Below are 23,567 nucleotides of genomic sequence, written 5' to 3'. Positions count from 1 at the left end.
TCACTCAATGTAAACTGGGAGATAATTGCCGTAGAAGAGGGGAATTATGCCTAAAACGTGGGCTGTTAAACGATAACATGCCATTGGTTCTCCTAAGTGAAGGCATTCAGCTCTTCACTCCCTCTCTACCCTTTCTCACCCCCTCCTTCCTAGCTGTCAGAAAGAGCGTTCCGCTCTCCCTCCTCCCCTCTCCTCCCCTCTCCTCCTACCTCTCTCCTCCTTTATTCTAATCCAGAGAATAAACCGCTCCCTATTGGAGAGAGGCAGGCAAGGGGACCTGCCTTCCAGCCTGACGTCACAGTGCGCTATAAGCATAAAGTGCTGGCAGGCAGTCAGCGCAGTCTGCTGAATACTCGAGAGTGAGTGTGTCAGGAAGGAAAGGAGAGCTCAAATCTCTGCGGTGCAGAGCTGGAAGGCTGCTTCTCCAAGCAAAAAAACCCCAGACTCCATAGTCTCATCTACTTCTTCTTTTCCTGGCGAAAACAAGGACTATACCTTATATCTACAACGTTGACGAGGACAGGACAGGAGCCTGCGTCAACGACAACTCGGTATTATTTTATTATTTTTATTTATGTGTTTATTTTTTAAGTTCATTTGTTCTGAAAGGACTGACGGTTTACTTTTGCACTGAGACAAAATTATTTCTACATCTACTTCTCGTCTGTTGACCAGAGCCAGCTAGCAGAAAGAAGTAGGCTACATGACGAAAATTCCCATGTCGTTTGCAGTGCACTAGTCTCAAAGTTTGTTCCACTTGTTTTTAGTTTTCTACTTTTTTACCTCTCCGAACGGTGTTACATGCAACAGTACACGAGTCTGCAGCATTGGAGCAGTAGGAAAAACTACTGCATGAGACAAGCGAGTGGAGAAGAGACGCTCATTATTAACAAGTCTGTTTTCGCGACGCTGGCAACCACCTTCACCCATCTGCATCAGAGTCGCGGCAGCACCATGAGCGCAGAGCTGAGCATGGGCCCTGAGCTCCCCAACAGCCCTCTGGCTCTGGAATACGTCAACGACTTTGACCTAATGAAGTTCGACGTGAAGAAAGAAGGTCTGGCCGGGCTGGAACGCGCTGGGGTGCGCCAGTGCACTCGGCTCCAGCCCCAGGGCTCTGTGTCCTCCACCCCGATCAGCACACCATGTAGCTCGGTGCCCTCCTCGCCCAGCTTCAGCCCCACAGAGCAGAAGAACCATCTGGAGGAGCTGTACTGGATGCCCAACGGCGGGTATCACCAGCAGATCGATCCACAGACGCTCAGCCTGACCCCGGAGGACGCAGTGGAGGCCCTGATCGGAGCCACGGCCCACGGCCACCCCCCACCCCAGCACGTCCAGCAGCAGCTGCAGCAGGGCGCCTTCGATGGCTACAGAGGGCCTCACCAACACCACAACCATCATGGCCATCCCCAGCAGCACCATCATCCCTATGGGGGAGGCATCCCACACCACCCTGATGACCTTTCTGGACACCCGGGGGGGCTCAGCCACCCCCACACCCAGCACCACCACCACCACCACAGCCAGGACCCAGACAGCCCGTCCCCCGTCTCTCCAGACTCCCACCAAGCCCTCCACCACCACCGCCACCATCACCACCACGGCCACTCGGGCCAGGGGCACCATGGCTCAGGCAACGTGGAGGACCGCTTCTCTGACGACCAGCTGGTGTCCATGTCTGTGAGGGAGCTGAACAGACACCTGCGGGGATTCACCAAGGACGATGTCATCCGCCTCAAGCAGAAGAGGCGGACCCTGAAGAACCGGGGCTACGCACAGTCCTGCCGTTACAAGCGGGTGCAGCAGAAGCACGTGCTGGAGAATGAGAAGACTCATCTGATAGACCAGGTGGAGGCGCTCAAGGCGGAGATCAACCGGCTGGCACGCGAGAGGGACGCCTACAAACTCAAGTGCGAGAAACTGACGGGAACGGGAGCGAATAACGGGATCCGCGAGGCTGGGTCTAGGCCTACTAGTGACAACCCGTCATCCCCAGAGTTTTTCATGTGAGTTGTTATTATAGCTCTATTGACTCACCCCTACCCCACCACCAACTGATGCTGATGAACAAACAATAATAATCAAATACCCCTTCATATTTACTGTACTAATGACAGTCAACAACTATATTCATATTAGAAGAATAATCCATAAAATAATATTCTCATATCTAACCATCTCTCTCGATCCACGTGACAACTGAGATACAAAGAACAAGGTAGAATGTTGGGTCAACGCCGCGCATCTTTGTAGATTAGTTGCTTGTAGTGAATCTACTTTTTTTCATCTTCCTGAGAGAAGAGAGAAGCGGCGGGTGAACTTTCCTCTTTTTAGGCTATACTGCTTTTACTGTGTCTGATAGTGGGATGACCGCCCGACCTGGGCCTACACAACAAACAACGCAGAGAGAAGCGTTTTGAGACTCACATTCGACACTGGGCCTGAAAAAGGAAAAGAGAGTTGCTAAACAAGACTCCACATTATGCAAACTTTACTTCTGTCTACTTACATGTTATGCAACATCTCATTTGTTTATTGCCTGCTTGGTTATATTCGAATATATATTGAAACAAAAATCTGCATTAAAATATTAATCCTGCATGCTGGACATGTACGGTAATAATTTCTATTTTGTACTTTCTTTTTGTTTCTCGTGTATCTTAAGAGCATGTCGTTGATCTGCGCTTCTCCATAGTGTTGTGGGGTTTAGAGGAATAGAATGAGGACAGTAGGCCTTCTGTAGCCTTGTAAATATTACGCAACCGCAAAACTGCACACCAAGATCGAGGAGGCTGGTTTTTAACTTCTTTCTTTCTTTGAGTTGTGTTTTATTCTTTTTTCTTGTTGTTTGATTTTCATTTTGTGGGTATTGATTCAGAAATATGGGCATTTTGCAGTTGCATTTAAAGACAACAAACTTTGTATATTAAGTGCACTTTTTGGATAGCCTAATGATTTTTGTTTTACGTTTTCATTTTGAGTTTTGTACAGACCCCCTTGAAGGAAGACATACTATTATTCTATAATAATAATAATAATAATAAGACAAGATAGATGCAAGCTTAATAATAACCTTATGACACAATGGGATAATAGCGAAGCTGTCAAAACAAACGCATAGCTAGAATATCAGCAGATGAGTGATGGTCCTTTGCGCACCACATTTACGCACCATGCATAACTTTGTGTTCTACTCCTAGGATGCATATAGGCTATAGTATATATAAAAAAACTGTTATACATGTTATTCCATTTCATTTCCATCTGGTGCTGTAGTCAGCAGAGGTTTTCTTAGCCAGAAATGCCATTATGTTAACTATTGCGTAACCCTAACCCCATTATATAATGTGAAGAACAGGATAGTCACATAATTTCTCAACTTGATTAATGTATTTTATTGGGTGCAGCTGCATCGCATTAACAGTGATATACTATATATTTTGTACTCTTCCTCGGCAATATCAAGCATTTTTTAAAACATGTTCAACAACATTAACCATTTCAGGGGTTTTATGTACAATTAACAAGTATTTAGATTGCGCATGCGTTTCAAAATACGAAGTTTAAATATATTAATGCTATATGTTTTCCTGATTTTTTTTTTTGCTGCCGGTCAGTAAAAAAAAAGGATTCAGGTTGTGCAAAATCTCGAAATGAAAACTGTTGTGTATGTTATGTTATGTTATGTTATATGATATTATGTTTTCGTCTGTTGTATTATTATTTGGTGATTCTGGTTCTGCTGGCCAGATGCATATTAACGTTTTTATTTTAATGATTTAAATTAACAAACTGTCAGATCATATTGAATAAGCATGGTGCTTGCATTTAAAAAACTATTGTTGAAAAGTCATGCATTTAACAATCTCTTGGTTTGTTACTGATTCAACTGTGTTGAAATCAAATTGAAACTGCAGCAGCGGGTTGTTGTTTTGTTTTTAATTTCATGTATTTTGCGATGATGATGGGGATCAATTTTCAATCCTGTTTATATAAATAAGATACAAAAAAATATCTTAAATTTGAACTGTTATAGTTCCATTCAGGCTGGTTTCTGTTTCGTCTTATTTTTTGTTGTTGTTGGAAGAAATGGTTTCCTATTTTGCTTATTAAAGTCATTGAAATGGCAATTACCTTTCTCGGACTGTTTATTCTGTACACTCTCTCTCCCTTTTCTCCCCGAATTACGTCATGACTAAATTAACAGCAGGTCATGGCGGCAGGTAGGCTGGCGGTTAAGCGCCAGTAACCAAAATGTTGCTGGTTGAAATTCCCGAGCCGACAGGTGAACAATCTGTCGCTGTGCCCTTGAGCAAGGCACTAAATGCTCCTTTAAGTCGCTCTGGATATGAGTGTCTGCTAAATGTAACATGGAGTAATGTAAGCTAATGCGTCATCTCCGTTGCAAGCTACAGGCGGCTCCGATCTTATTCACAGAGCTACACATTTAGCCTACAGTTTCGGAAAAGTATGTTTTTAGGAAGACTGCCTACAGCGTTCTGGTAAATCTTTCCGTCACTAAAACATAGCCCAATTCCTGCCACACCGTTTTGAGCTGAATGAGTCGGCTGTACTAGTCGTAGCCTATAAGCCTACTGAACAGAAATATGTCATGTCCATTATAAGCTAAATACAGTTATGATAGCCTACGTAACGTGGTATAGGTGAAGGCATTTCCCGAGATACAGTAGTTGATATGAAGTCATAACATTGCGTTTATGAACGTGTAGCCTTAATGTGTATGCCTAAAGTCTACATGCACACTGTTGGAAATACAGACCAGTCTCATTTCTTAGTGAAAAAACATGGCCCTATTGGCTATTACTAAAACAAAGCTGCTGCACATGTTACAGAGGCAAAATTAGTGTAGCAGGCCCACTGTGGCCATAGCCTGCTTTACCAGTCTGTGATTGCGTTTTGCAGTCACTGGTAGCAGGCCTGTCGTCAATTCTAGATTAGTCTCTTGATTTGAACACATTGCATGGTAGGAACCCTGGAATTTGACCAAATACTGCGCACGACAGAAGCCTAACCCTTACTGGGACCACCCGTTCATCTCGCGCTGCAGTGCAACCTAGTCTCAGAGCATCTCGTATTATTCTGTAAGTAAATCCGAAACAATCCATTAAGTATGAATGTTATCTTTGGTATGATTACATAAGTAAGATGGTTACTTAAGACAAATAACTTAAATGTCTAGCAACCCAAAGGTTGTGAGTTCAAATCTCATCAAGGGCAACTTTGCAACTACTTAACATGTTAGCTAACCTTAACCCCTAGCCTAGCTAACATCAGCGAGCTAGCAAATGTTAGCCACCTAGCTAGAATTCGTAACTATCATAGGTTTTGCAAATTTGTAACAAATTGTAAGTTTTTCAAGTTCGTAACACATAATACGAATGGTAATTCATAACATACAGTATCATACAAAATGTGTGATGGACATCCACAAAGTAATAATATATACCATACAAAACGTACATTTCATACTAAATGGAGTCTCTCGGATGTACATACAGAATAATAGGAAATGCTTTGAGACCAACAGACAACAATATGAAATGCTCTGAGACCAGGTTGATCAGGGAGACTCTGGGTGCTGGCCTGTGCTGCTGACTTTTGCAGAAATCCCACCTTGCAGGTGCCCACGGTAAAATAAGATCTTTGACATTGCAACTCTGCACAAACGGAAGTGAAAGAAAATGTAACAATTCAAATCCCCAATTTGTGGGAAATATCATTATGATATTAATACTATAGCCTAAACAAGTTGTCTGTGCTTTTAATTTGTATAGGCCCGTCTATTTCTTATAGGCCTACACAAACTGCATAGCGGATGCTGCATAACAGTGGCAGAGAAAGGTGAATTCCTTTCTATAGTCCTTGTTCTTTCCCCTGTCACAGGGCTGAATACTGCATTTACCAGAGGCATCATGCCCATAAGGGGCACAGGGGCATGTGCCCTCTCAGATTTGTCCTGTTTAAAAAAATATATATATATATTGTTGCAGTTGTTGTTGTTTCTCAGTAATACTACCAGCCACCTAGCAATTCTATGAAACTAGCACAGATAGGTTCCCAATCTCCCAACCTCATAACTGGCTGCCAAGAAGCCATTTCAGGCTATCAATCAAGTTAGAGTAGCTAGCTTGTCTAACTACAGGTAACTTCCAAAATAAAGGAAACATAAATTGTAGGGCGTTGGGCCACCACGAGCCAGAACAACTTCAATGCCGCTTGGCATAGATTCTACAAGTGTCTGGAACTCTATTGGAGGGATGCGACACCATTCTTCAACAAGAAATTCCATAATTTGGTGTTTTGTTGATGGTCGTGGAAAATGCAGTCTCAGGCGCCGCTCCAGAATCTTCCATAAGGGTTCAATTGGGTTGAGATCTGGTGACTGAGACCGCCATGGCACATGGCTTATATCATTTAAATTCTCCTCAAACCAATCAGTGACCTCTCGTGCCATGTGGATGGGGGCATTGTCATCCTACGGGGGCATAGCCATGGTAGCCCAAATAATGGCCTGCCCAGCATTTTGATACATGACCCTAAGTATGACAGGATGTTAATTGCGTAATTAACTCAGGAACCATGTGTGGAAGCACCTGCTTTCAATATACTTTGTATCCCTCATTTACTCAAGTGTTTCCATTATTTTGGCATTTACCTGTACCTTAGCTGGCATGCATCACCGCCTGGTATGGCAACTGCTTGGCCTCTGACTACAAGGCACTACAGAGGGTAGTGTGTACGGTCCAGTACATCACTGGGGCCAAGCTTCCTGCCATCCAGGACCTCAATACCAGGAGGTGTCAGAGAAGGCCCTAAAAATTGACAAAGACTCCAGCCACCCTAGTCATATACTGTTCTCTCTGCTACCGCACGGCAAGCGGTATCGGAGCGCCAAGTCCAGGTCTAAAAGGCTTCTTAACAGCTTCTACCCCCATGACATAAGACTCCTGAACAGCTAACCAAATGGCAACCTGGATTATTTGCATTGACCCCTCCCCTCCCCCCGTTACTGTTATTTTATTGTTAATATTGTTTTCATATATATTTATTTTTTTTTTTTTAAATGTATTGTTTACTTCAGTTTATTTAGTAAATACTTTCTTAACACTTGTATTTGGCGCATGTGACAAATAACATTTTGTTTGATTTGATTTGATGCTTGCTGGCAAGGTTGGTAGAATTTAGGAAAGCAAGCAATAACTACATGTACTGAATAAGATTCGCAATCCTTCCAATCTTTAAGACAGATTTTAGTAGAAAAGCATATTAAGTTTCTTTAAAAAAAGAAACACCATTCAGGGTACAGACAGCTCAAGAGGTAGGCTTAGATATGCAGAAAAATAGACAGATTTTTTTCATAGAATTAAGCACACTGATTATGGCTCTAGATTTTCAAGAAAAACCTGTCTCAGGTGAAAAATGTTAAATTCTCCAACTTCCGGACCACCCTCCAGCCATCCTCACGTACTTTGTGCCCCCTCAGATTTTTGGGGTGCATGACGCCCTTGCATTCACCTAAAGTTACCTCTGTGTTCCTAAATGTAGGTGGATGGATTGAGCATGAATTCAACTTAACTGTTGAACTTCTTTCTTAATCATTTTTCTTGATAATTGGTGTGTGTGAAGATATTTCAATTTTGAAATTCACACTTTAAAATAATACATTTAGAATACAAATCCTGTTTCAATTGTAAACTGCTGATATTATTGCTTCCAAGGTGGATGAGATAGCTGCTTGTTGGGGATAGACAGCACTGTGTCTTTACAGAGAATGAATAGTCATCCAGACATACAGTATACAGTATCTATCAGCTCTTTTTATAAAACACATACAAAAATAAACAAAAATATAAAACAGTACATCAAATATGTGGTACTTTCATTTTAAGACATCCCTCAATCCCTTCATCCTTCCATTCCTCCATCCAGATGGATGGACAGCATAAGCAGAGAAGAAGGAGAGGGGAGTATGTGTTGATCTGGGACTGGGTTTAGAGTTTCTGGTGTCAGAACATTATCTGTCCCGTGTCTGCACATTCTCAAGGACATTACCGCCAGGCGGGGAATCCACCAATCAGAGCCCAGGGAATCTCAGTCTTGTTTACATTTTCTGTGTGTTTGAGAGAAGAGAGAGGACAGGAGACAGGCAGCCAACACTACTGTACTGGACTCAACTACCAACACTACTGTACTGGACTCAACTACCAACACTACCGTACTGGACTCAACTTCCAACACTACTGTACTGGACTCAACTACCAACACTACTGCACTGGACTCAACTACCAACACTACTGTACTGGACTCAACTCCCAACACTACTGCACTGGACTCAACTACCAACACTACTGCACTGGACTCAACTACCAACACTACTGCACTGGACTCAACTACCAACACTACTGTACTGGACTCAACTACCAACACTACTGCACTGGACTCAACTACCAACACTACTGTACTGGACTCAACTACCAACACTACTGCACTGCACTCAACTACCAACACTACTGCACTGGACTCAACTACCAACACTACTGCACTGGACTCAACTACCAACACTACTGTACTGGACTCAACTACCAACACTACTGCATTGGACTCAACTACCAACACTACTGCACTGGACTCAACTACCAACACTACTGTACTGGACTCAACTACCAACACTACTGTACTGGACTCAACTACCAACACTACTGTACTGGACTCAACTCCCAACACTACTGCACTGGACTCAACTACCAACACTACTGTACTGGACTCAACTCCCAACACTACTGCACTGGACTCAACTACCAACACTACTGTACTGGACTCAACTACCAACACTACTGCATTGGACTCAACTACCAACACTACTGCACTGGACTCAACTACCAACACTACTGTACTGGACTCAACTACCAACACTACTGCACTGGACTCAACTACCAACACTACTGTACTGGACTCAACTACCAACACTACTGTACTGGACTCAACTACAGACATATACGGTGTAGGAGTAGGCCTACTGTATTAAAATAGTAATATTCCTGTTCTTAATGTAATTATTCTCTCTACCGTTCTGTTCTGTAGGAATGTGGTGTCAACTCTGTTACAGACCGTTGTAGAGTAGGCGTGTGTGTGTGTGTGTGTGTGTGTGTGTGTGTGTGTGTGTGTGTGTGTGTGTGTGTGTGTGTGTGTGCGTGTGCGTGTGTGTGTGTGTGTGTGTGTGGACTCGGGGATAGCACACCAACAAGCTCTCATAGTCTCACTTCAGAATCAGACTTTAGTCCAGAAATGTCTAATTTCAGAGGTTAAGTTTAGGGATTAATTACGAATGGTTAAATTAAGGGTGAAGGTTTTGGATAGTGCCTGGCACTTGGATTGAAAACAAGACCCTCAGAGCTGGAGCTCACAGCATTACACCCATCCATCAATCCCATCCACAACACCTTAGCAAAATCCAAAGATATTTGATGGTAATACCACTCACCGTTGCCCCTACTGGCCGGTTTTGAAGTAATATCCTGACGTCCAAATTCACAGTGGATCTTGATCAACCTGGTTGAGCACACAGGCCTAGGCTACAGTACACTCTATACAGGCAGGTCATGAAAAGAGGAAGAAATAAGAGGCCCTATGTGGCAAAACACACAACCTTGGATTCAATTATTTTAACATCATGTACTTTGTTGTCCTTTTTTAATGATCAACTTAGTCTTGCATATAAACAAATTAAGGATACAACACATTTGTATGTGGACCTGAGAAATTAGTATATTGAGCATGAATTCAACTTAACTGTTGAACTTCTTTCTTAATCATTTTTCTTGATTATTGGTGTGTGTGTGAAGATATTTCAATTTTGAAATTCACCCTTTAAAATAATACATTTAGAATACAAATCCTGTTTCAATTATAAACTGCTGATATTATTGCTTCCATTTGCACATTAACAACATTTGAAAAACACTTCTACTGTATATCTACAGTATATGCTTGGAATATAGCTGAACAATTGAGTGCTCTCATTTTATTTCCTTGAAATATTCTCCCTCAGAAATACAAAAGGTTATGAATTCTTTAATAAAAAACCACATAATGTTCTTCAGTAATAATATCTCCCCCTACCTGGAACCTGTTTCAATATGAATGCATTGCTGTGCCACCTTATAAAGTGTGTACAAATGTATCCAATGTTTTCAATAGGTTATTCATGATTACATTTCCAATTGCATGAAATGTGTAAATCAATAGGTGAGAAAGGATTGAATGGTATATGTGTTCACTAATCATAAGTGATCATATTTGTTTGATCGTGCTTTTAAAACCTTTATTGATTTTGTTTATCGGTTTAGATGCATGCATATTTGCAACCTTGGCATTACTGAACACACACACACACACACACACACACACACACACACACACACACACACACACACACACACACACACACACACACACACACACACACACACACACACACACACACACACACACACACACACACACACACACACACACACACACACACACACACACACACATATGCATGCACATACACACTCCCTCTTCCACTCTCTCTTTCACTCACTCTCTTTCACTCACTCTCTCTCTCTCTCTCTCTCTCTCTCTAACTCTTCCTCTCTAACTCTTCCTCTCTCTCTCTTCCTCTCTCTCTCTTCCTCTCTCTCTCTTCCTCTCTCTCTCTTCCTCTCTCTCTGGCCCTATGCTTCAGGAGCAGCCTTCCACATACTGAACCGTAGTGGTTGCGTGGGCATGTGGAGTAAAGAGGGACGGGGAGATGAAAAGGGAGAGAGAGAAATAATAGACAAGTGAGGAGAAATGAATATGAGAAGGGCATAGAGAAACTAAAAAATAGGAGGGAATAGGTGGATGAGAGAGGATGTAAAGGAAGTGGCATTACCATAGAGAGGAGGAGAGGAAACATAAAGAGGCGAGACAAGTGAAAAAAAGAGAGAAAAGGGAGAGATGAGAGAAAAGAGAGGGAGAGAAGAGGTGATAAAAGAGAGAGATAGGGAAAGGGAGAGAGAGAGAGGCTAGCTAGAGGAAGCGGGAAGCCCAGCTCAGCAGAAGGAAGGAAGGAAGAGCCAAGGACACAGTGACCAGGCGTACTGTAATGATTTTAGTCTCCGATCACACATTCACACCCCCCACTGAGATCCTATCTGAATGCAGCATCCACACACACAGCTCCTAGTTTGGCCCGCTGCTATCAGCACTGAATACCAGGCTCAGTTCCCACAACAAACTCCTCCATGCAGTTACAGGTCACAGTTCCTTAGAACAGAGTTCTCAGCCCTATGTGCCTGGGTCTTAAACCTTAGCCCCAGCCTCAGCCTGATACCCCAGCCTAGGGTTGCAAAATTCCGGGAACTTTCAATAAATTCCCTGGTTTTCCTAAAATCTCAGTTGGAGGATTCACGGAATCAGGAGGGACTACGCCGGAAATCCAGAAGCCTCCAACCAGGATTTCTAGAAAACCAGGTTATTTTTGACAGTTTATGGAATTTTGCAACCCTACCCCAGCCTCATGCCTATACCCCAGCCCTAAATTCCTGCTTAATACCTCAATCCCAGATACATCCCCATTTTAGTACTCTAGCACCAAACCTGTACCCTAGCCCCATAACTCAGATGCAGCACTATACCCTAGCCCCAGCCAAGAGTGCAGCATGCCAACCATCGTAAGGCATTATACCAGAGTTGCTTATATGCTCAGGAGCTCCTGAATTCATTAGACTCTCCTAGCTTTACTCCAAGCACGTTAATGTTGCTATTTAGTCATTATTAAGGCATTCAATGACTTGTTGGTTGGGGTTTATTTACCAATGGGCTCTGTTCTAGTGTCTTTGATGAACCTGTATCATTGCTCAGTGTTTCATCTACACAATGTATTTTTTTTTTAGAAAGTGTAATGTGGTTTTCACATGTCAGGACTGTTTTAATGTGATTGAATTAGTAGTTGCATGGTATGGGTCATCTGTCTCCAGCTCCGTGTCCAGCTCCGTCTCCTGCTCCGTCTCCAGCTCCGTGTCTAGCTCCGTCTCCAGCTCCGTCTCCAGCTCCGTCTCCAGCTCCGTGTCCAGCTCCGTGTCCAGCTCCGTCTCCAGCTCCGTGTCTAGCTCCGTGTCCAGCTCTGTCTCCAGCTCCGTGTCCAGCTCTGTCTCCAGCTCCGTTTCCAGCTCCGTGTCTAGCTCCGTCTCCAGCTCCGTCTGAGGCTCCGTCTCCAGCTCCGTGTCCAGCTCCGTCTCCAGCTCTGTCTCCAGCTCCGTGTCTAGCTCCATGTCCAGCTCCGTCTCCAGCTCTGTCTCCAGCTCCGTGTCTAGCTCCATGTCCAGCTCCCTCTCCAGCTCCGTTTCCAGCTCCGTGTCCAGCTCCGTCTCCAGCTCTGTCTCCAGCTCCGTGTCTAGCTCCTTGTCCAGCTCCGTCTCCAGCTCCGTGTCCAGCTCCGTCTCCAGTTCCGTCTCCAGCTCCGTCTCCAGCTCCGTCTCCAGCTCCGTGTCCAGGTCCGTCTCCAGCTCCGTGTCCAGCTCCGTCTCCAGCTCCGTGTCTAGCTCCGTGTCCAGCTCCGTCTCCAGCTCTGTCTCCAGCTCCGTTTCCAGCTCTGTCTCCAGCTCCGTCTCCAGCTCTGTCTCCAGCTCCGTCTCCAGCTCCGTGTCTAGCTCCGTCTCCAGCTCCGTCTCCAGCTCCGTGTCCAGCTCTGTCTCCAGCTCCGTTTCCAGCTCTGTCTCCAGCTCCGTGTCCAGCTCTGTCTCCAGCTCCGTGTCCAGCTCTGTCTCCAGCTCCGTGTCCAGCTCTGTCTCCAGCTCCGTGTCCAGCTCTGTCTCCAGCTCCGTTTCCAGCTCTGTCTCCAGCTCCGTGTCCAGCTCTGTCTCCAGCTCCGTGTCCAGTATCTGTCTCCAGCTCCGTGTCCAGCTCTGTCTCCAGCTCCGTTTCCAGCTCCGTCTCCAGCTCTGTCTCCAGCTCCGTGTCTAGCTCCGTGTCCAGCTCCGTCTCCAGCTCCGTCTCCAGCTCCGTGTCCAGCTCCGTGTCCAGCTCTGTCTCCAGCTCCGTGTCTAGCTCCGTGTCCAGCTCCGTCTCCAGCTCTGTCTCCAGCTCCGTGTCTCAGCTCCGTGTCCAGCTCCCTCTCCAGCTCCGTTTCCAGCTCCGTGTCCAGCTCCGTCTCCAGCTCTGTCTCCAGCTCCCTCTCCAGCTCCGTCTCCAGCTCCGTGTCCAGCTCCGTCTCCAGCTCTGTCTCCAGCTCCGTGTCTAGCTCCATGTCCAGCTCCGTCTCCAGCTCTGTCTCCAGCTCCGTGTCTAGCTCCATGTCCAGCTCCCTCTCCAGCTCCGTCTCCAGCTCCGTGTCCAGCTCCGTCTCCAGCTCTGTCTCCAGCTCCGTGTCTAGCTCCGTGTCCAGCTCCGTCTCCAGCTCCGTGTCCAGCTCCGTCTCCAGGTCCGTCTCCAGCTCCGTCTCCAGCTCCGTCTCCAGCTCCGTGTCCAGGTCCGTCTCCAGCTCCGTGTCCAGCTCCGTCTCCAGCTCCGTGTCTAGCTCCGTGTCCAGCTCCGTCTCCAGCTCCGTCTCCAGCTCCGTTTTCAGCTCTGTCTCCAGCTCCGTGTCCAGCTCTGTCTCCAGCTCCGTTTCCAGCTCCGTGTCTAGCTCCGTCTCCAGCTCTGTCTCCAGCTCCGTGTCCAGCTCTGTCTCCAGCTCCGTTTCCAGCTCTGTCTCCAGCTCCGTGTCCAGCTCTGTCTCCAGCTCCGTGTCCAGCTCTGTCTCCAGCTCCGTGTCCAGCTCTGTCTCCAGCTCCGTCTCCAGCTCTGTCTCCAGCTCCGTGTCCAGCTCTGTCTCCAGCTCTCTCCAGCTCTGTCTCCAGCTCCGTGTCCAGCTCTGTCTCCAGCTCCGTTTCCAGCTCTGTCTCCAGCTCCGTGTCCAGCTCTGTCTCCAGCTCCGTGTCCAGCTCTGTCTCCAGCTCCGTTTCCAGCTCTGTGTCTAGCTCCGTCTCCAGCTCCGTCTGAGGCTCCGTCTCCAGCTCCGTGTCCAGCTCCGTCTCCAGCTCTGTCTCCAGCTCCGTGTCTAGCTCCATGTCCAGCTCCGTCTCCAGCTCTGTCTCCAGCTCCGTGTCTAGCTCCGTGTCCAGCTCCGTCTCCAGCTCCGTGTCCAGCTCCGTCTCCAGTTCCGTCTCCAGCTCCGTCTCCAGCTCCGTCTCCAGCTCCGTGTCCAGGTCCGTCTCCAGCTCCGTGTCCAGCTCCGTCTCCAGCTCCGTGTCTAGCTCCGTGTCCAGCTCCGTCTCCAGCTCCGTCTCCAGCTCCGTTTCCAGCTCTGTCTCCAGCTCCATGTCCAGCTCTGTCTCCAGCTCCGTTTCCAGCTCCGTGTCTAGCTCCGTCTCCAGCTCTGTCTCCAGCTCCGTGTCCAGTTCTGTCTCCAGCTCCGTTTCCAGCTCTGTCTCCAGCTCCGTGTCCAGCTCTGTCTCCAGCTCCGTGTCCAGCTCTGTCTCCAGCTCCGTCTCCAGCTCCGTGTCTAGCTCCATGTCCAGCTCCCTCTCCAGCTCCGTCTCCAGCTCCGTGTCCAGCTCCGTCTCCAGCTCTGTCTCCAGCTCCGTGTCTAGCTCCATGTCCAGCTCCGTCTCCAGCTCCGTGTCCAGCTCCGTCTCCAGTTCCGTCTCCAGCTCCGTCTCCAGCTCCGTCTCCAGCTCCGTGTCCAGGTCCGTCTCCAGCTCCGTGTCCAGCTCCGTCTCCAGCTCCGTGTCTAGCTCCGTGTCCAGCTCCGTCTCCAGCTCTGTCTCCAGCTTCGTTTCCAGCTCTGTCTCCAGCTCCGTGTCCAGCTCTGTCTCCAGCTCCGTCTCCAGCTCCGTGTCTAGCTCCGTCTCCAGCTCCGTCTCCAGCTCCGTGTCCAGCTCTGTCTCCAGCTCCGTTTCCAGCTCTGTCTCCAGCTCCGTGTCCAGCTCTGTCTCCAGCTCCGTGTCCAGCTCTGTCTCCAGCTCCGTGTCCAGCTCTGTCTCCAGCTCCGTTTCCAGCTCTGTCTCCAGCTCCGTGTCCAGCTCTGTCTCCAGCTCTCTCTCCAGCTCTGTCTCCAGCTCCGTGTCCAGCTCTGTCTCCAGCTCCGTTTCCAGCTCCGTGTCCAGCTCTGTCTCCAGCTCCGTGTCTAGCTCCGTGTCCAGCTCCCTCTCCAGCTCCGTCTCCAGCTCCGTGTCCAGCTCCGTCTCCAGCTCTGTCTCCAGCTCCGTGTCTAGCTCCATGTCCAGCTCCGTCTCCAGCTCTGTCTCCAGCTCCGTGTCTAGCTCCATGTCCAGCTCCCTCTCCAGCTCCGTCTCCAGCTCCGTGTCCAGCTCCGTCTCCAGCTCCGTCTCCAGCTCCGTGTCTAGCTCCGTGTCCAGCTCCGTCTCCAGCTCCGTGTCCAGCTCCGTCTCCAGCTCCGTCTCCAGCTCCGTCTCCAGCTCCGTCTCCAGCTCCGTGTCCAGGTCCGTCTCCAGCTCCGTGTCCAGCTCCGTCTCCAGCTCCGTGTCTAGCTCCGTGTCCAGCTCCGTCTCCAGCTCTGTCTCCAGCTCCGTGTCTAGCTCCATGTCCAGCTCCCTCTCCAGCTCCGTCTCCAGCTCCGTGTCCAGCTCCGTCTCCAGCTCCGTCTCCAGCTCCGTGTCTAGCTCCGTGTCCAGCTCCGTCTCCAGCTCCGTGTCCAGCTCCGTCTCCAGTTCCGTCTCCAGCTCCGTCTCCAGCTCCGTCTCCAGCTCCGTGTCCAGGTCCGTCTCCAGCTCCGTGTCCAGCTCCGTCTCCAGCTCCGTGTCTAGCTCCGTGTCCAGCTCCGTCTCCAGCTCCGTCTCCAGCTCCGTTTCCAGCTCTGTCTCCAGCTCCGTGTCCAGCTCTGTCTCCAGCTCCGTGTCCAGCTCCGTGTCTAGCTCCGTCTCCAGCTCCGTCTCCAGCTCTGTGTCCAGCTCTGTCTCCAGCTCCGTTTCCAGCTCTGTCTCCAGCTCCGTGTCCAGCTCTGTCTCCAGCTCCGTGTCCAGCTCTGTCTCCAGCTCCGTGTCCAGCTCTGTCTCCAGCTCCGTCTCCAGCTCCGTCTCCAGCTCCGTGTCCAGCTCTGTCTCCAGCTCTCTCTCCAGCTCTGTCTCCAGCTCCGTGTCCAGCTCTGTCTCCAGCTCCGTTTCCAGCTCCGTCTCCAGCTCCGTGTCCAGCTCTGTCTCCAGCTCCGTTTCCAGCTCTGTCTCCAGCTCCGTGTCCAGCTCTGTCTCCAGCTCCGTGTCCAGCTCTGTCTCCAGCTCCGTGTCCAGCTCTGTCTCCAGCTCCGTGTCCAGCTCTGTCTCCAGCTCCGTTTCCAGCTCTGTCTCCAGCTCCGTGTCCAGCTCTGTCTCCAGCTCCGTGTCCAGTATCTGTCTCCAGCTCCGTGTCCAGCTCTGTCTCCAGCTCCGTTTCCAGCTCCGTCTCCAGCTCTGTCTCCAGCTCCGTGTCTAGCTCCATGTCCAGCTCCCTCTCCAGCTCCATCTCCAGCTCCGTGTCCAGCTCCGTCTCCAGCTCTGTCTCCAGCTCCGTGTCTAGCTCCATGTCCAGCTCCGTCTCCAGCTCTGTCTCCAGCTCCGTGTCTAGCTCCATGTCCAGCTCCCTCTCCAGCTCCGTCTCCAGCTCCGTGTCCAGCTCCGTCTCCAGCTCTGTCTCCAGCTCCCTCTCCAGCTCCATCTCCAGCTCCGTGTCCAGCTCCGTCTCCAGCTCTGTCTCCAGCTCCGTGTCTAGCTCCATGTCCAGCTCCGTCTCCAGCTCTGTCTCCAGCTCCGTGTCTAGCTCCATGTCCAGCTCCCTCTCCAGCTCCGTCTCCAGCTCCGTGTCCAGCTCCGTCTCCAGCTCTGTCTCCAGCTCCGTGTCTAGCTCCGTGTCCAGCTCCGTCTCCAGCTCCGTGTCCAGCTCCGTCTCCAGTTCCGTCTCCAGCTCCGTCTCCAGCTCCGTCTCCAGCTCCGTGTCCAGGTCCGTCTCCAGCTCCGTGTCCAGCTCCGTCTCCAGCTCCGTGTCTAGCTCCGTGTCCAGCTCCGTCTCCAGCTCCGTCTCCAGCTCCGTTTTCAGCTCTGTCTCCAGCTCCGTGTCCAGCTCTGTCTCCAGCTCCGTTTCCAGCTCCGTGTCTAGCTCCGTCTCCAGCTCTGTCTCCAGCTCCGTGTCCAGCTCTGTCTCCAGCTCCGTTTCAGCTCTGTCTCCAGCTCCGTGTCCAGCTCTGTCTCCAGCTCCGTGTCCAGCTCTGTCTCCAGCTCCGTCTCCAGCTCTGTCTCCAGCTCCGTGTCCAGCTCTGTCTCCAGCTCTCTCTCCAGCTCTGTCTCCAGCTCCGTGTCCAGCTCTGTCTCCAGCTCCGTTTCCAGCTCTGTCTCCAGCTCCGTGTCCAGCTCTGTCTCCAGCTCCGTGTCCAGCTCTGTCTCCAGCTCCGTTTCCAGCTCTGTGTCTAGCTCCGTCTCCAGCTCCGTCTGAGGCTCCGTCTCCAGCTCCGTGTCCAGCTCCGTCTCCAGCTCTGTCTCCAGCTCCGTGTCTAGCTCCATGTCCAGCTCCGTCTCCAGCTCTGTCTCCAGCTCCGTGTCTAGCTCCGTGTCCAGCTCCGTCTCCAGCTCCGTGTCCAGCTCCGTCTCCAGCTCCGTCTCCAGCTCCGTGTCCAGGTCCGTCTCCAGCTCGTGTCCAGCTCCGTCTCCAGCTCCGTGTCTAGCTCCGTGTCCAGCTCCGTCTCCAGCTCCGTCTCCAGCTCCGTTTCCAGCTCCGTCTCCAGCTCCGTGTCCAGCTCTGTCTCCAGCTCCGTTTCCAGCTCCATGTCTAGCTCCGTCTCCAGCTCTGTCTCCAGCTCCGTGTCCAGTTCTTTCTCCAGCTCCGTTTCCAGCTCTGTCTCCAGCTCCGTGTCAGCTCTGTCTCCAGCTCCGTGTCCAGCTCCGTCTCCAGCTCCGTCTCCAGCTCCGTGTCTAGCTCCATGTCCAGCTCCCTCTCCAGCTCCGTCTCCAGCTCCGTGTCCAGCTCCGTCTCCAGCTCTGTCTCCAGCTCCGTGTCTAGCTCCATGTCCAGCTCCGTCTCCAGCTCCGTGTCCAGCTCCGTCTCCAGTTCCGTCTCCAGCTCCGTCTCCAGCTCCGTCTCCAGCTCCGTGTCCAGGTCCGTCTCCAGCTCCGTGTCCAGCTCCGTCTCCAGCTCCGTGTCTAGCTCCGTGTCCAGCTCCGTCTCCAGCTCTGTCTCCAGCTCCGTTTCCAGCTCTGTCTCCAGCTCCGTGTCCAGCTCAGTCTCCAGCTCCGTCTCCAGCTACGTGTCTAGCTCCGTCTCCAGCTCAGTCTCCAGCTCCGTGTCCAGCTCTGTCTCCAGCTCCGTTTCCAGCTCTGTCTCCAGCTCCGTGTCCAGCTCTGTCTCCAGCTCCGTGTCCAGCTCTGTCTCCAGCTCCGTGTCCAGCTCTGTCTCCAGCTCTGTTTCCAGCTCTGTCTCCAGCTCCGTGTCCAGCTCTGTCTCCAGCTCTCTCTCCAGCTCTGTCTCCGGCTCCGTGTCCAGCTCTGTCTCCAGCTCCGTTTCCAGCTCCGTGTCCAGCTCTGTCTCCAGCTCCGTGTCTAGCTCCATGTCCAGCTCCCTCTCCAGCTCCGTCTCCAGCTCCGTGTCCAGCTCCGCTCCAGCTCTGTCTCCAGCTCCGTGTCTAGCTCCATGTCCAGCTCCGTCTCCAGCTCTGTCTCCAGCTCCGTGTCTAGCTCCATGTCCAGCTCCCTCTCCAGCTCCGTCTCCAGCTCCGTGTCCAGCTCCGTCTCCAGCTCCGTCTCCAGCTCCGTGTCTAGCTCCGTGTCCAGCTCCGTCTCCAGCTCCGTGTCCAGCTCCGTCTCCAGTTCCGTCTCCAGCTCCGTCTCCAGCTCCGTCTCCAGCTCCGTGTCCAGGTCCGTCTCCAGCTCCGTGTCCAGCTCCGTCTCCAGCTCCGTGTCTAGCTCCGTGTCCAGCTCCGTCTCCAGCTCCGTCTCCAGCTCCGTTTCCAGCTCTGTCTCCAGCTCCGTGTCCAGCTCTGTCTCCAGCTCCGTTTCCAGCTCCGTGTCTAGCTCCGTCTCCAGCTCCGTCTCCAGCTCCGTGTCCAGCTCTGTGTCCAGCTCCGTTTCCAGCTCTGTCTCCAGCTCCGTGTCCAGCTCTGTCTCCAGCTCCGTGTCCAGCTCTGTCTCCAGCTCCGTGTCCAGCTCTGTCTCCAGCTCCGTCTCCAGCTCTGTCTCCAGCTCCGTGTCCAGCTCTGTCTCCAGCTCTCTCTCCAGCTCTGTCTCCAGCTCCGTGTCCAGCTCTGTCTCCAGCTCCGTTTCCAGCTCCGTCTCCAGCTCCGTGTCCAGCTCTGTCTCCAGCTCCGTGTCCAGCTCCGTTTCCAGCTCCGTGTCTAGCTCTGTCTCCAGCTCCGTCTGTCCGGCTCCGTCTCCAGCTCCGTGTCCAGCTCTGTCTCCAGCTCCGTCTCCAGCTCCGTGTCCAGCTCCATGTCCAGCTCCGTCTCCAGCTCTGTCTCCAGCTCCGTGTCTAGCTCCGTGTCTAGCTCCGTGTCCAGCTCCCTCTCCAGCTCCGTCTCCAGCTCCGTGTCCAGCTCCGTCTCCAGCTCCGTCTCCAGCTCCGTGTCTAGCTCCATGTCCAGCTCCGTCTCCAGCTCCGTGTCCAGCTCCGTCTCCAGTTCCGTCTCCAGCTCCGTCTCCAGCTCCGTGTCCAGGTCCGTCTCCAGCTCCGTGTCCAGCTCCGTCTCCAGCTCCGTGTCTAGCTCCGTGTCCAGCTCCGTCTCCAGCTCCGTCTCCAGCTCCGTGTCTAGCTCCGTCTCCAGTTCCGTCTCCAGCTCCGTCTCCAGCTCCGTGTCTAGCTCTGTCTCCAGCTCCGTCTCCAGCTCCGTGTCTAGCTCCGTGTCCAGCTCTGTCTCCAGCTCCGTCTCCAGCTCCGTGTCTAGCTCCGTCTCCAGCTCCGTCTCCAGCTCCGTCTCCAGCTCCGTCTCCAGCTCCGTCTCCAGCTCTTTCTCCGATCTGTCTCCCCACTGGAGGGATAGTCATGCAAATCCAGAAATATGTACTCTTAACACTTACATTCTAATAGAAAAGGTATTTAATTTATTATCTGAACCGTGGTGTAAAATACATTAAAGTTACGAACACACAACTTACCACTCCACACACACACATCATAAACACATGTTCTTGCCTCCCTCCTCATTAGCTACCTTGAATGTATATACAATTATCTCCCTCTCTCTCTCTCTCTCTCTCTCTCTCTCTCTCTCTCTCTCTCTCTCTCTCTCTCTCTCTCTCTCTCTCTACCCGCACCAGCAGTCCATAAACCTTCATTGGAAGTGACTTTCCTGCTGTTCCAAATCAGAGTGATTTCCTGGGGAATTAAACCGTCCCTCTCCCCAGGGACACACACACCACTACTGCATTAGCTACAGTTTGCATGTATCGAGTGAAAAAAAGAGAGTAAGAGATGATAATGTGTCTGAATGAAGCTGAACAACAAGCAGCATGTATCTCTCTCTCTTTGTCTCTCTCTCTCTCTCTCTCTCTCTCTCTCTCTCTCTCTCTCTCTCTCTCTCTCAATGACCTTTCTGTTCTACTTTCTGTTTTAGCCTCAGCTTTAGCTTCTACTGTATTGTAACTCCCTTCCAAGTCTGTCTTTCCTGCGGTATCTCTCTGTCGTGTGTGTGCTCTAGATTGGCTGTGGGGCTCTGACAGTGTTGGACCTCAGTCAATGGCAATCAATCTTCAGCACCATCTCCCTCTCGTCTCCTCTCACCCTCATCCCAGCCCAGCCTAGCTCTGCTTGTGTCTGCCTTAGATGGGTACACCATCACTGCATCTGCTATTTATCTGCTGCATGTTGCATTCTTCCTCCATACACAAACACACACACACATATCGCACTGATACACAGTTGCAAATAATTGAGAACATGATGGCATACAACCAAATGTTTGCACGCACAAACACAAATGTGCACTCTTCTGCACACACAGACGCAGACACAGACACACACATACTAACACATCCTCACATCCACACACATACACACACCCCTCAGTCATGTCTAGTTGGGATTATGCTTTTATACAATTTACAATTTTCCTTCATTTTAGCTAACACTAACCCTTTTCCTAATCTTAACCTAATTCTCCTAAACTGCCATGTTTATTCTCCTAACCTGATGCGTACATTTGCCGAAACCTGCTACGAAAAGTCAATTCCGACAAAAGCTGGATCCCTTCTAGCCATGACCATATTTCTCTGACCAATCACACCGTGTTGCAGATGTCTCTGTAGTCACTCCACTATTACACTAATACCACCTAACAATCTGAAACAACAGGCTAAGAAACAAGCTCTCACAGTGTCACTGCAAAATTAGACGTTAGATCATGTTTCTCCAAACGTCAAATTTGTGTGTTTGCTGACACCGCTGTGCTTATCACTGGGATTGGTTATGCCATCCCCATCCACAACACCCTAGCAAAACTCATCCTACTTGATGGTACCGTTGCCCCTAGTGGATGGTTTTGACTTGCCTTGATATAGGCATTCATTCTGACTTGGTTAAGTAAAAAAGAAAGGCATTCATTCCGATTGGCTAGGGTTAGGGTTAAGGTTTGGGAAACGGTTAAAGCAATTCAGGCATTCATTCCGATTGGTTAAGTTCAGTAAATACAACGCCACGGTTTAGTTTAGCCATTAATTAAGACTGGCCTATCTAACTCATTGTGAATGGATGGTGCAGTGAATATTATCTTGATTGCCATTTTGATATGAATACCTTTATTTTCTGATTGACTTTGTTATAACATAGCTTTCTATACAACAGCAGGAAATAGTTTTTTTTATGGTCTGTTTAGTAATCAAAGATGTGCTAATGAGTCTATACATGGACGGTCACAACCAGTTAATGGAATATGTTCGTCCAAATGATAAATATCTATAGGCCTGGCTACAGAAAGTCGATGAAAGTGAACCATGTGTACATCCCAGCTTCCGGGAGGTGAAACACAAATCCGGGTGGGATTGATCATTGTCTGGACGTTCCTGGGATGAGGCTATAGGGAGACGATAGGAGCAGACACAGAGCAGACAATGATACGTTTGAACCGCTAACCTCGACCGCAAACAGGACACTGGTGTCTCCTCGCTCTTTTAAAGAGACACTTCCTGGGCTTGCTCTGGTATGTGTTGGGTTGTCAATATATGGCGATGCTTGACAGGACATCGCTGCCTGGACATGCTTGACAGGACATCGCTGCCTGGACATGCTTGACAGGACATCGCTGCCTGGCCACACTTGACAGGACATCGTTGCCTGGCCTTGCTTGACAGGACATCGCTGCCTGGACATGCTTGACTGGACATCTCTGCCTGGCCTTGCTTGACGGGACATCGCTGCCTGGCCATGCATGACTGGACATCGCTGCCTGGCCATGCTTGACGGGACATCGCTGCCTGGCCATTTTTGACTGGACATCTCTGCCTGGCCATGCTTGACGGGACATCGCTGCCTGGCCATGCTTGACTGGACATCGCTGCCTGTCCATGCTTGGCGGGACATCTCTGCCTGGCCATGCTTGACGGGACATCGCTGCCTGGCCATGCTTGACAAGACATCGCTGCCTGGCCATGCTTGACGGGACATCGCTGCCTGGCCATGCTTGATGGGACAGAAGTCAAAACCATAACTGTTGGTGTATTTTTATGACGGTATCACCCAGAGGTGTGGACTCGAGTCACATGACTTGGACTCGAGTCAGACTCGAGTTACAAATAAGGTGACTTGCAACTCGACTTTGACTTTAACACCAATGACTCGTGAGTTGACTTGGACTTGAGCCCTTTGACTCGACCTGACTTGATACCCTCCTCAAGCCCAAATATTAAAAATTATGCTATTAAAAAAAGTGTGCAGCGCATCAACTCTTCATTTTACGGATTACAGATTGAATTGGACAGCAGACAATGAAATTGTGCCAGCTGAGAAAAAGTTGTGCGTGGCAGTGCAGAGGAACGTCGGCGGGTGAATTCAGATGGAGCCCTTGGAAAGATGATACCCAAAATTATTATTTTCGCATATAAAGACGAAGCTGTATCAACAAAAAACGGATTGCAACTTGCAAAACATACGGAAAGAAAATTACAGACAGAGGCGCAACAATTTCCAACTTTGTTCGACATTTGAAGCTGCACAAAGAACTGATAAGTCATGGCTAATATAGCCGACAGCTATATATTTTATTACTTTACTAGTGTATCATGTAGTCTAACGTAATGCTAAATCAATGAGCCTCCACACAGTCAGTCAGTGCGGGAACGTGAACATTGCACCCAATATTGAGCTACAGCTGGCTAGGCAGTTAGTAGCCTAAATCCTGCCTGATGTTACTGCTGTTCCTAAAACCATTGACATGCTTTAGCCTACTGTAACCACAGAGAGAGTGTGAGTGTGTGTGTGTGTTAAGGTTGGGCGATTGTGTACAAGCCTACATCGCCCGATTGCACCCAATAGCGATCCTCGATAGTCGATCATTATTGGGGGGTGGTCTTTCTCATGGCTACCCATGTATTTCCATGGAAATATAACGTTTATTTGGAAAGTAATAAATA

At 49.8% G+C, this 23,567-nt stretch overlaps 1 protein-coding gene across 1 annotated transcript; it reads left to right on the top strand.

Moving 5' to 3' along the window:
• The first annotated feature begins 323 nt into the window (after positions 1–323).
• On the top strand, positions 324–4,133 carry mafba (MAF bZIP transcription factor Ba). The gene has a single exon (XM_014134659.2). The coding sequence runs from the start codon at positions 802–804 to the stop codon at positions 2,011–2,013; it is 1,212 nt and encodes a 403-aa protein (XP_013990134.2). The 5' UTR covers positions 324–801; the 3' UTR covers positions 2,014–4,133.
• The last annotated feature ends 19,434 nt before the right edge of the window (positions 4,134–23,567 follow it).

Source organism: Salmo salar, chromosome ssa13 (assembly GCF_905237065.1).
Source record: "Salmo salar chromosome ssa13, Ssal_v3.1, whole genome shotgun sequence".
NCBI classification, from domain to species: Eukaryota; Metazoa; Chordata; class Actinopteri; order Salmoniformes; family Salmonidae; genus Salmo; species Salmo salar.
Note: the sequence above shows the minus strand (reverse complement) of the source record. Positions and strands in the feature narration are given on the sequence as shown.

Coding starts and splice junctions, on each gene's coding strand:
- mafba (XM_014134659.2), top strand. CDS start 802: ATGCAACAGTACACGAGTCTGCAGCATTGGAGCAGTAGGAAAAACTAC.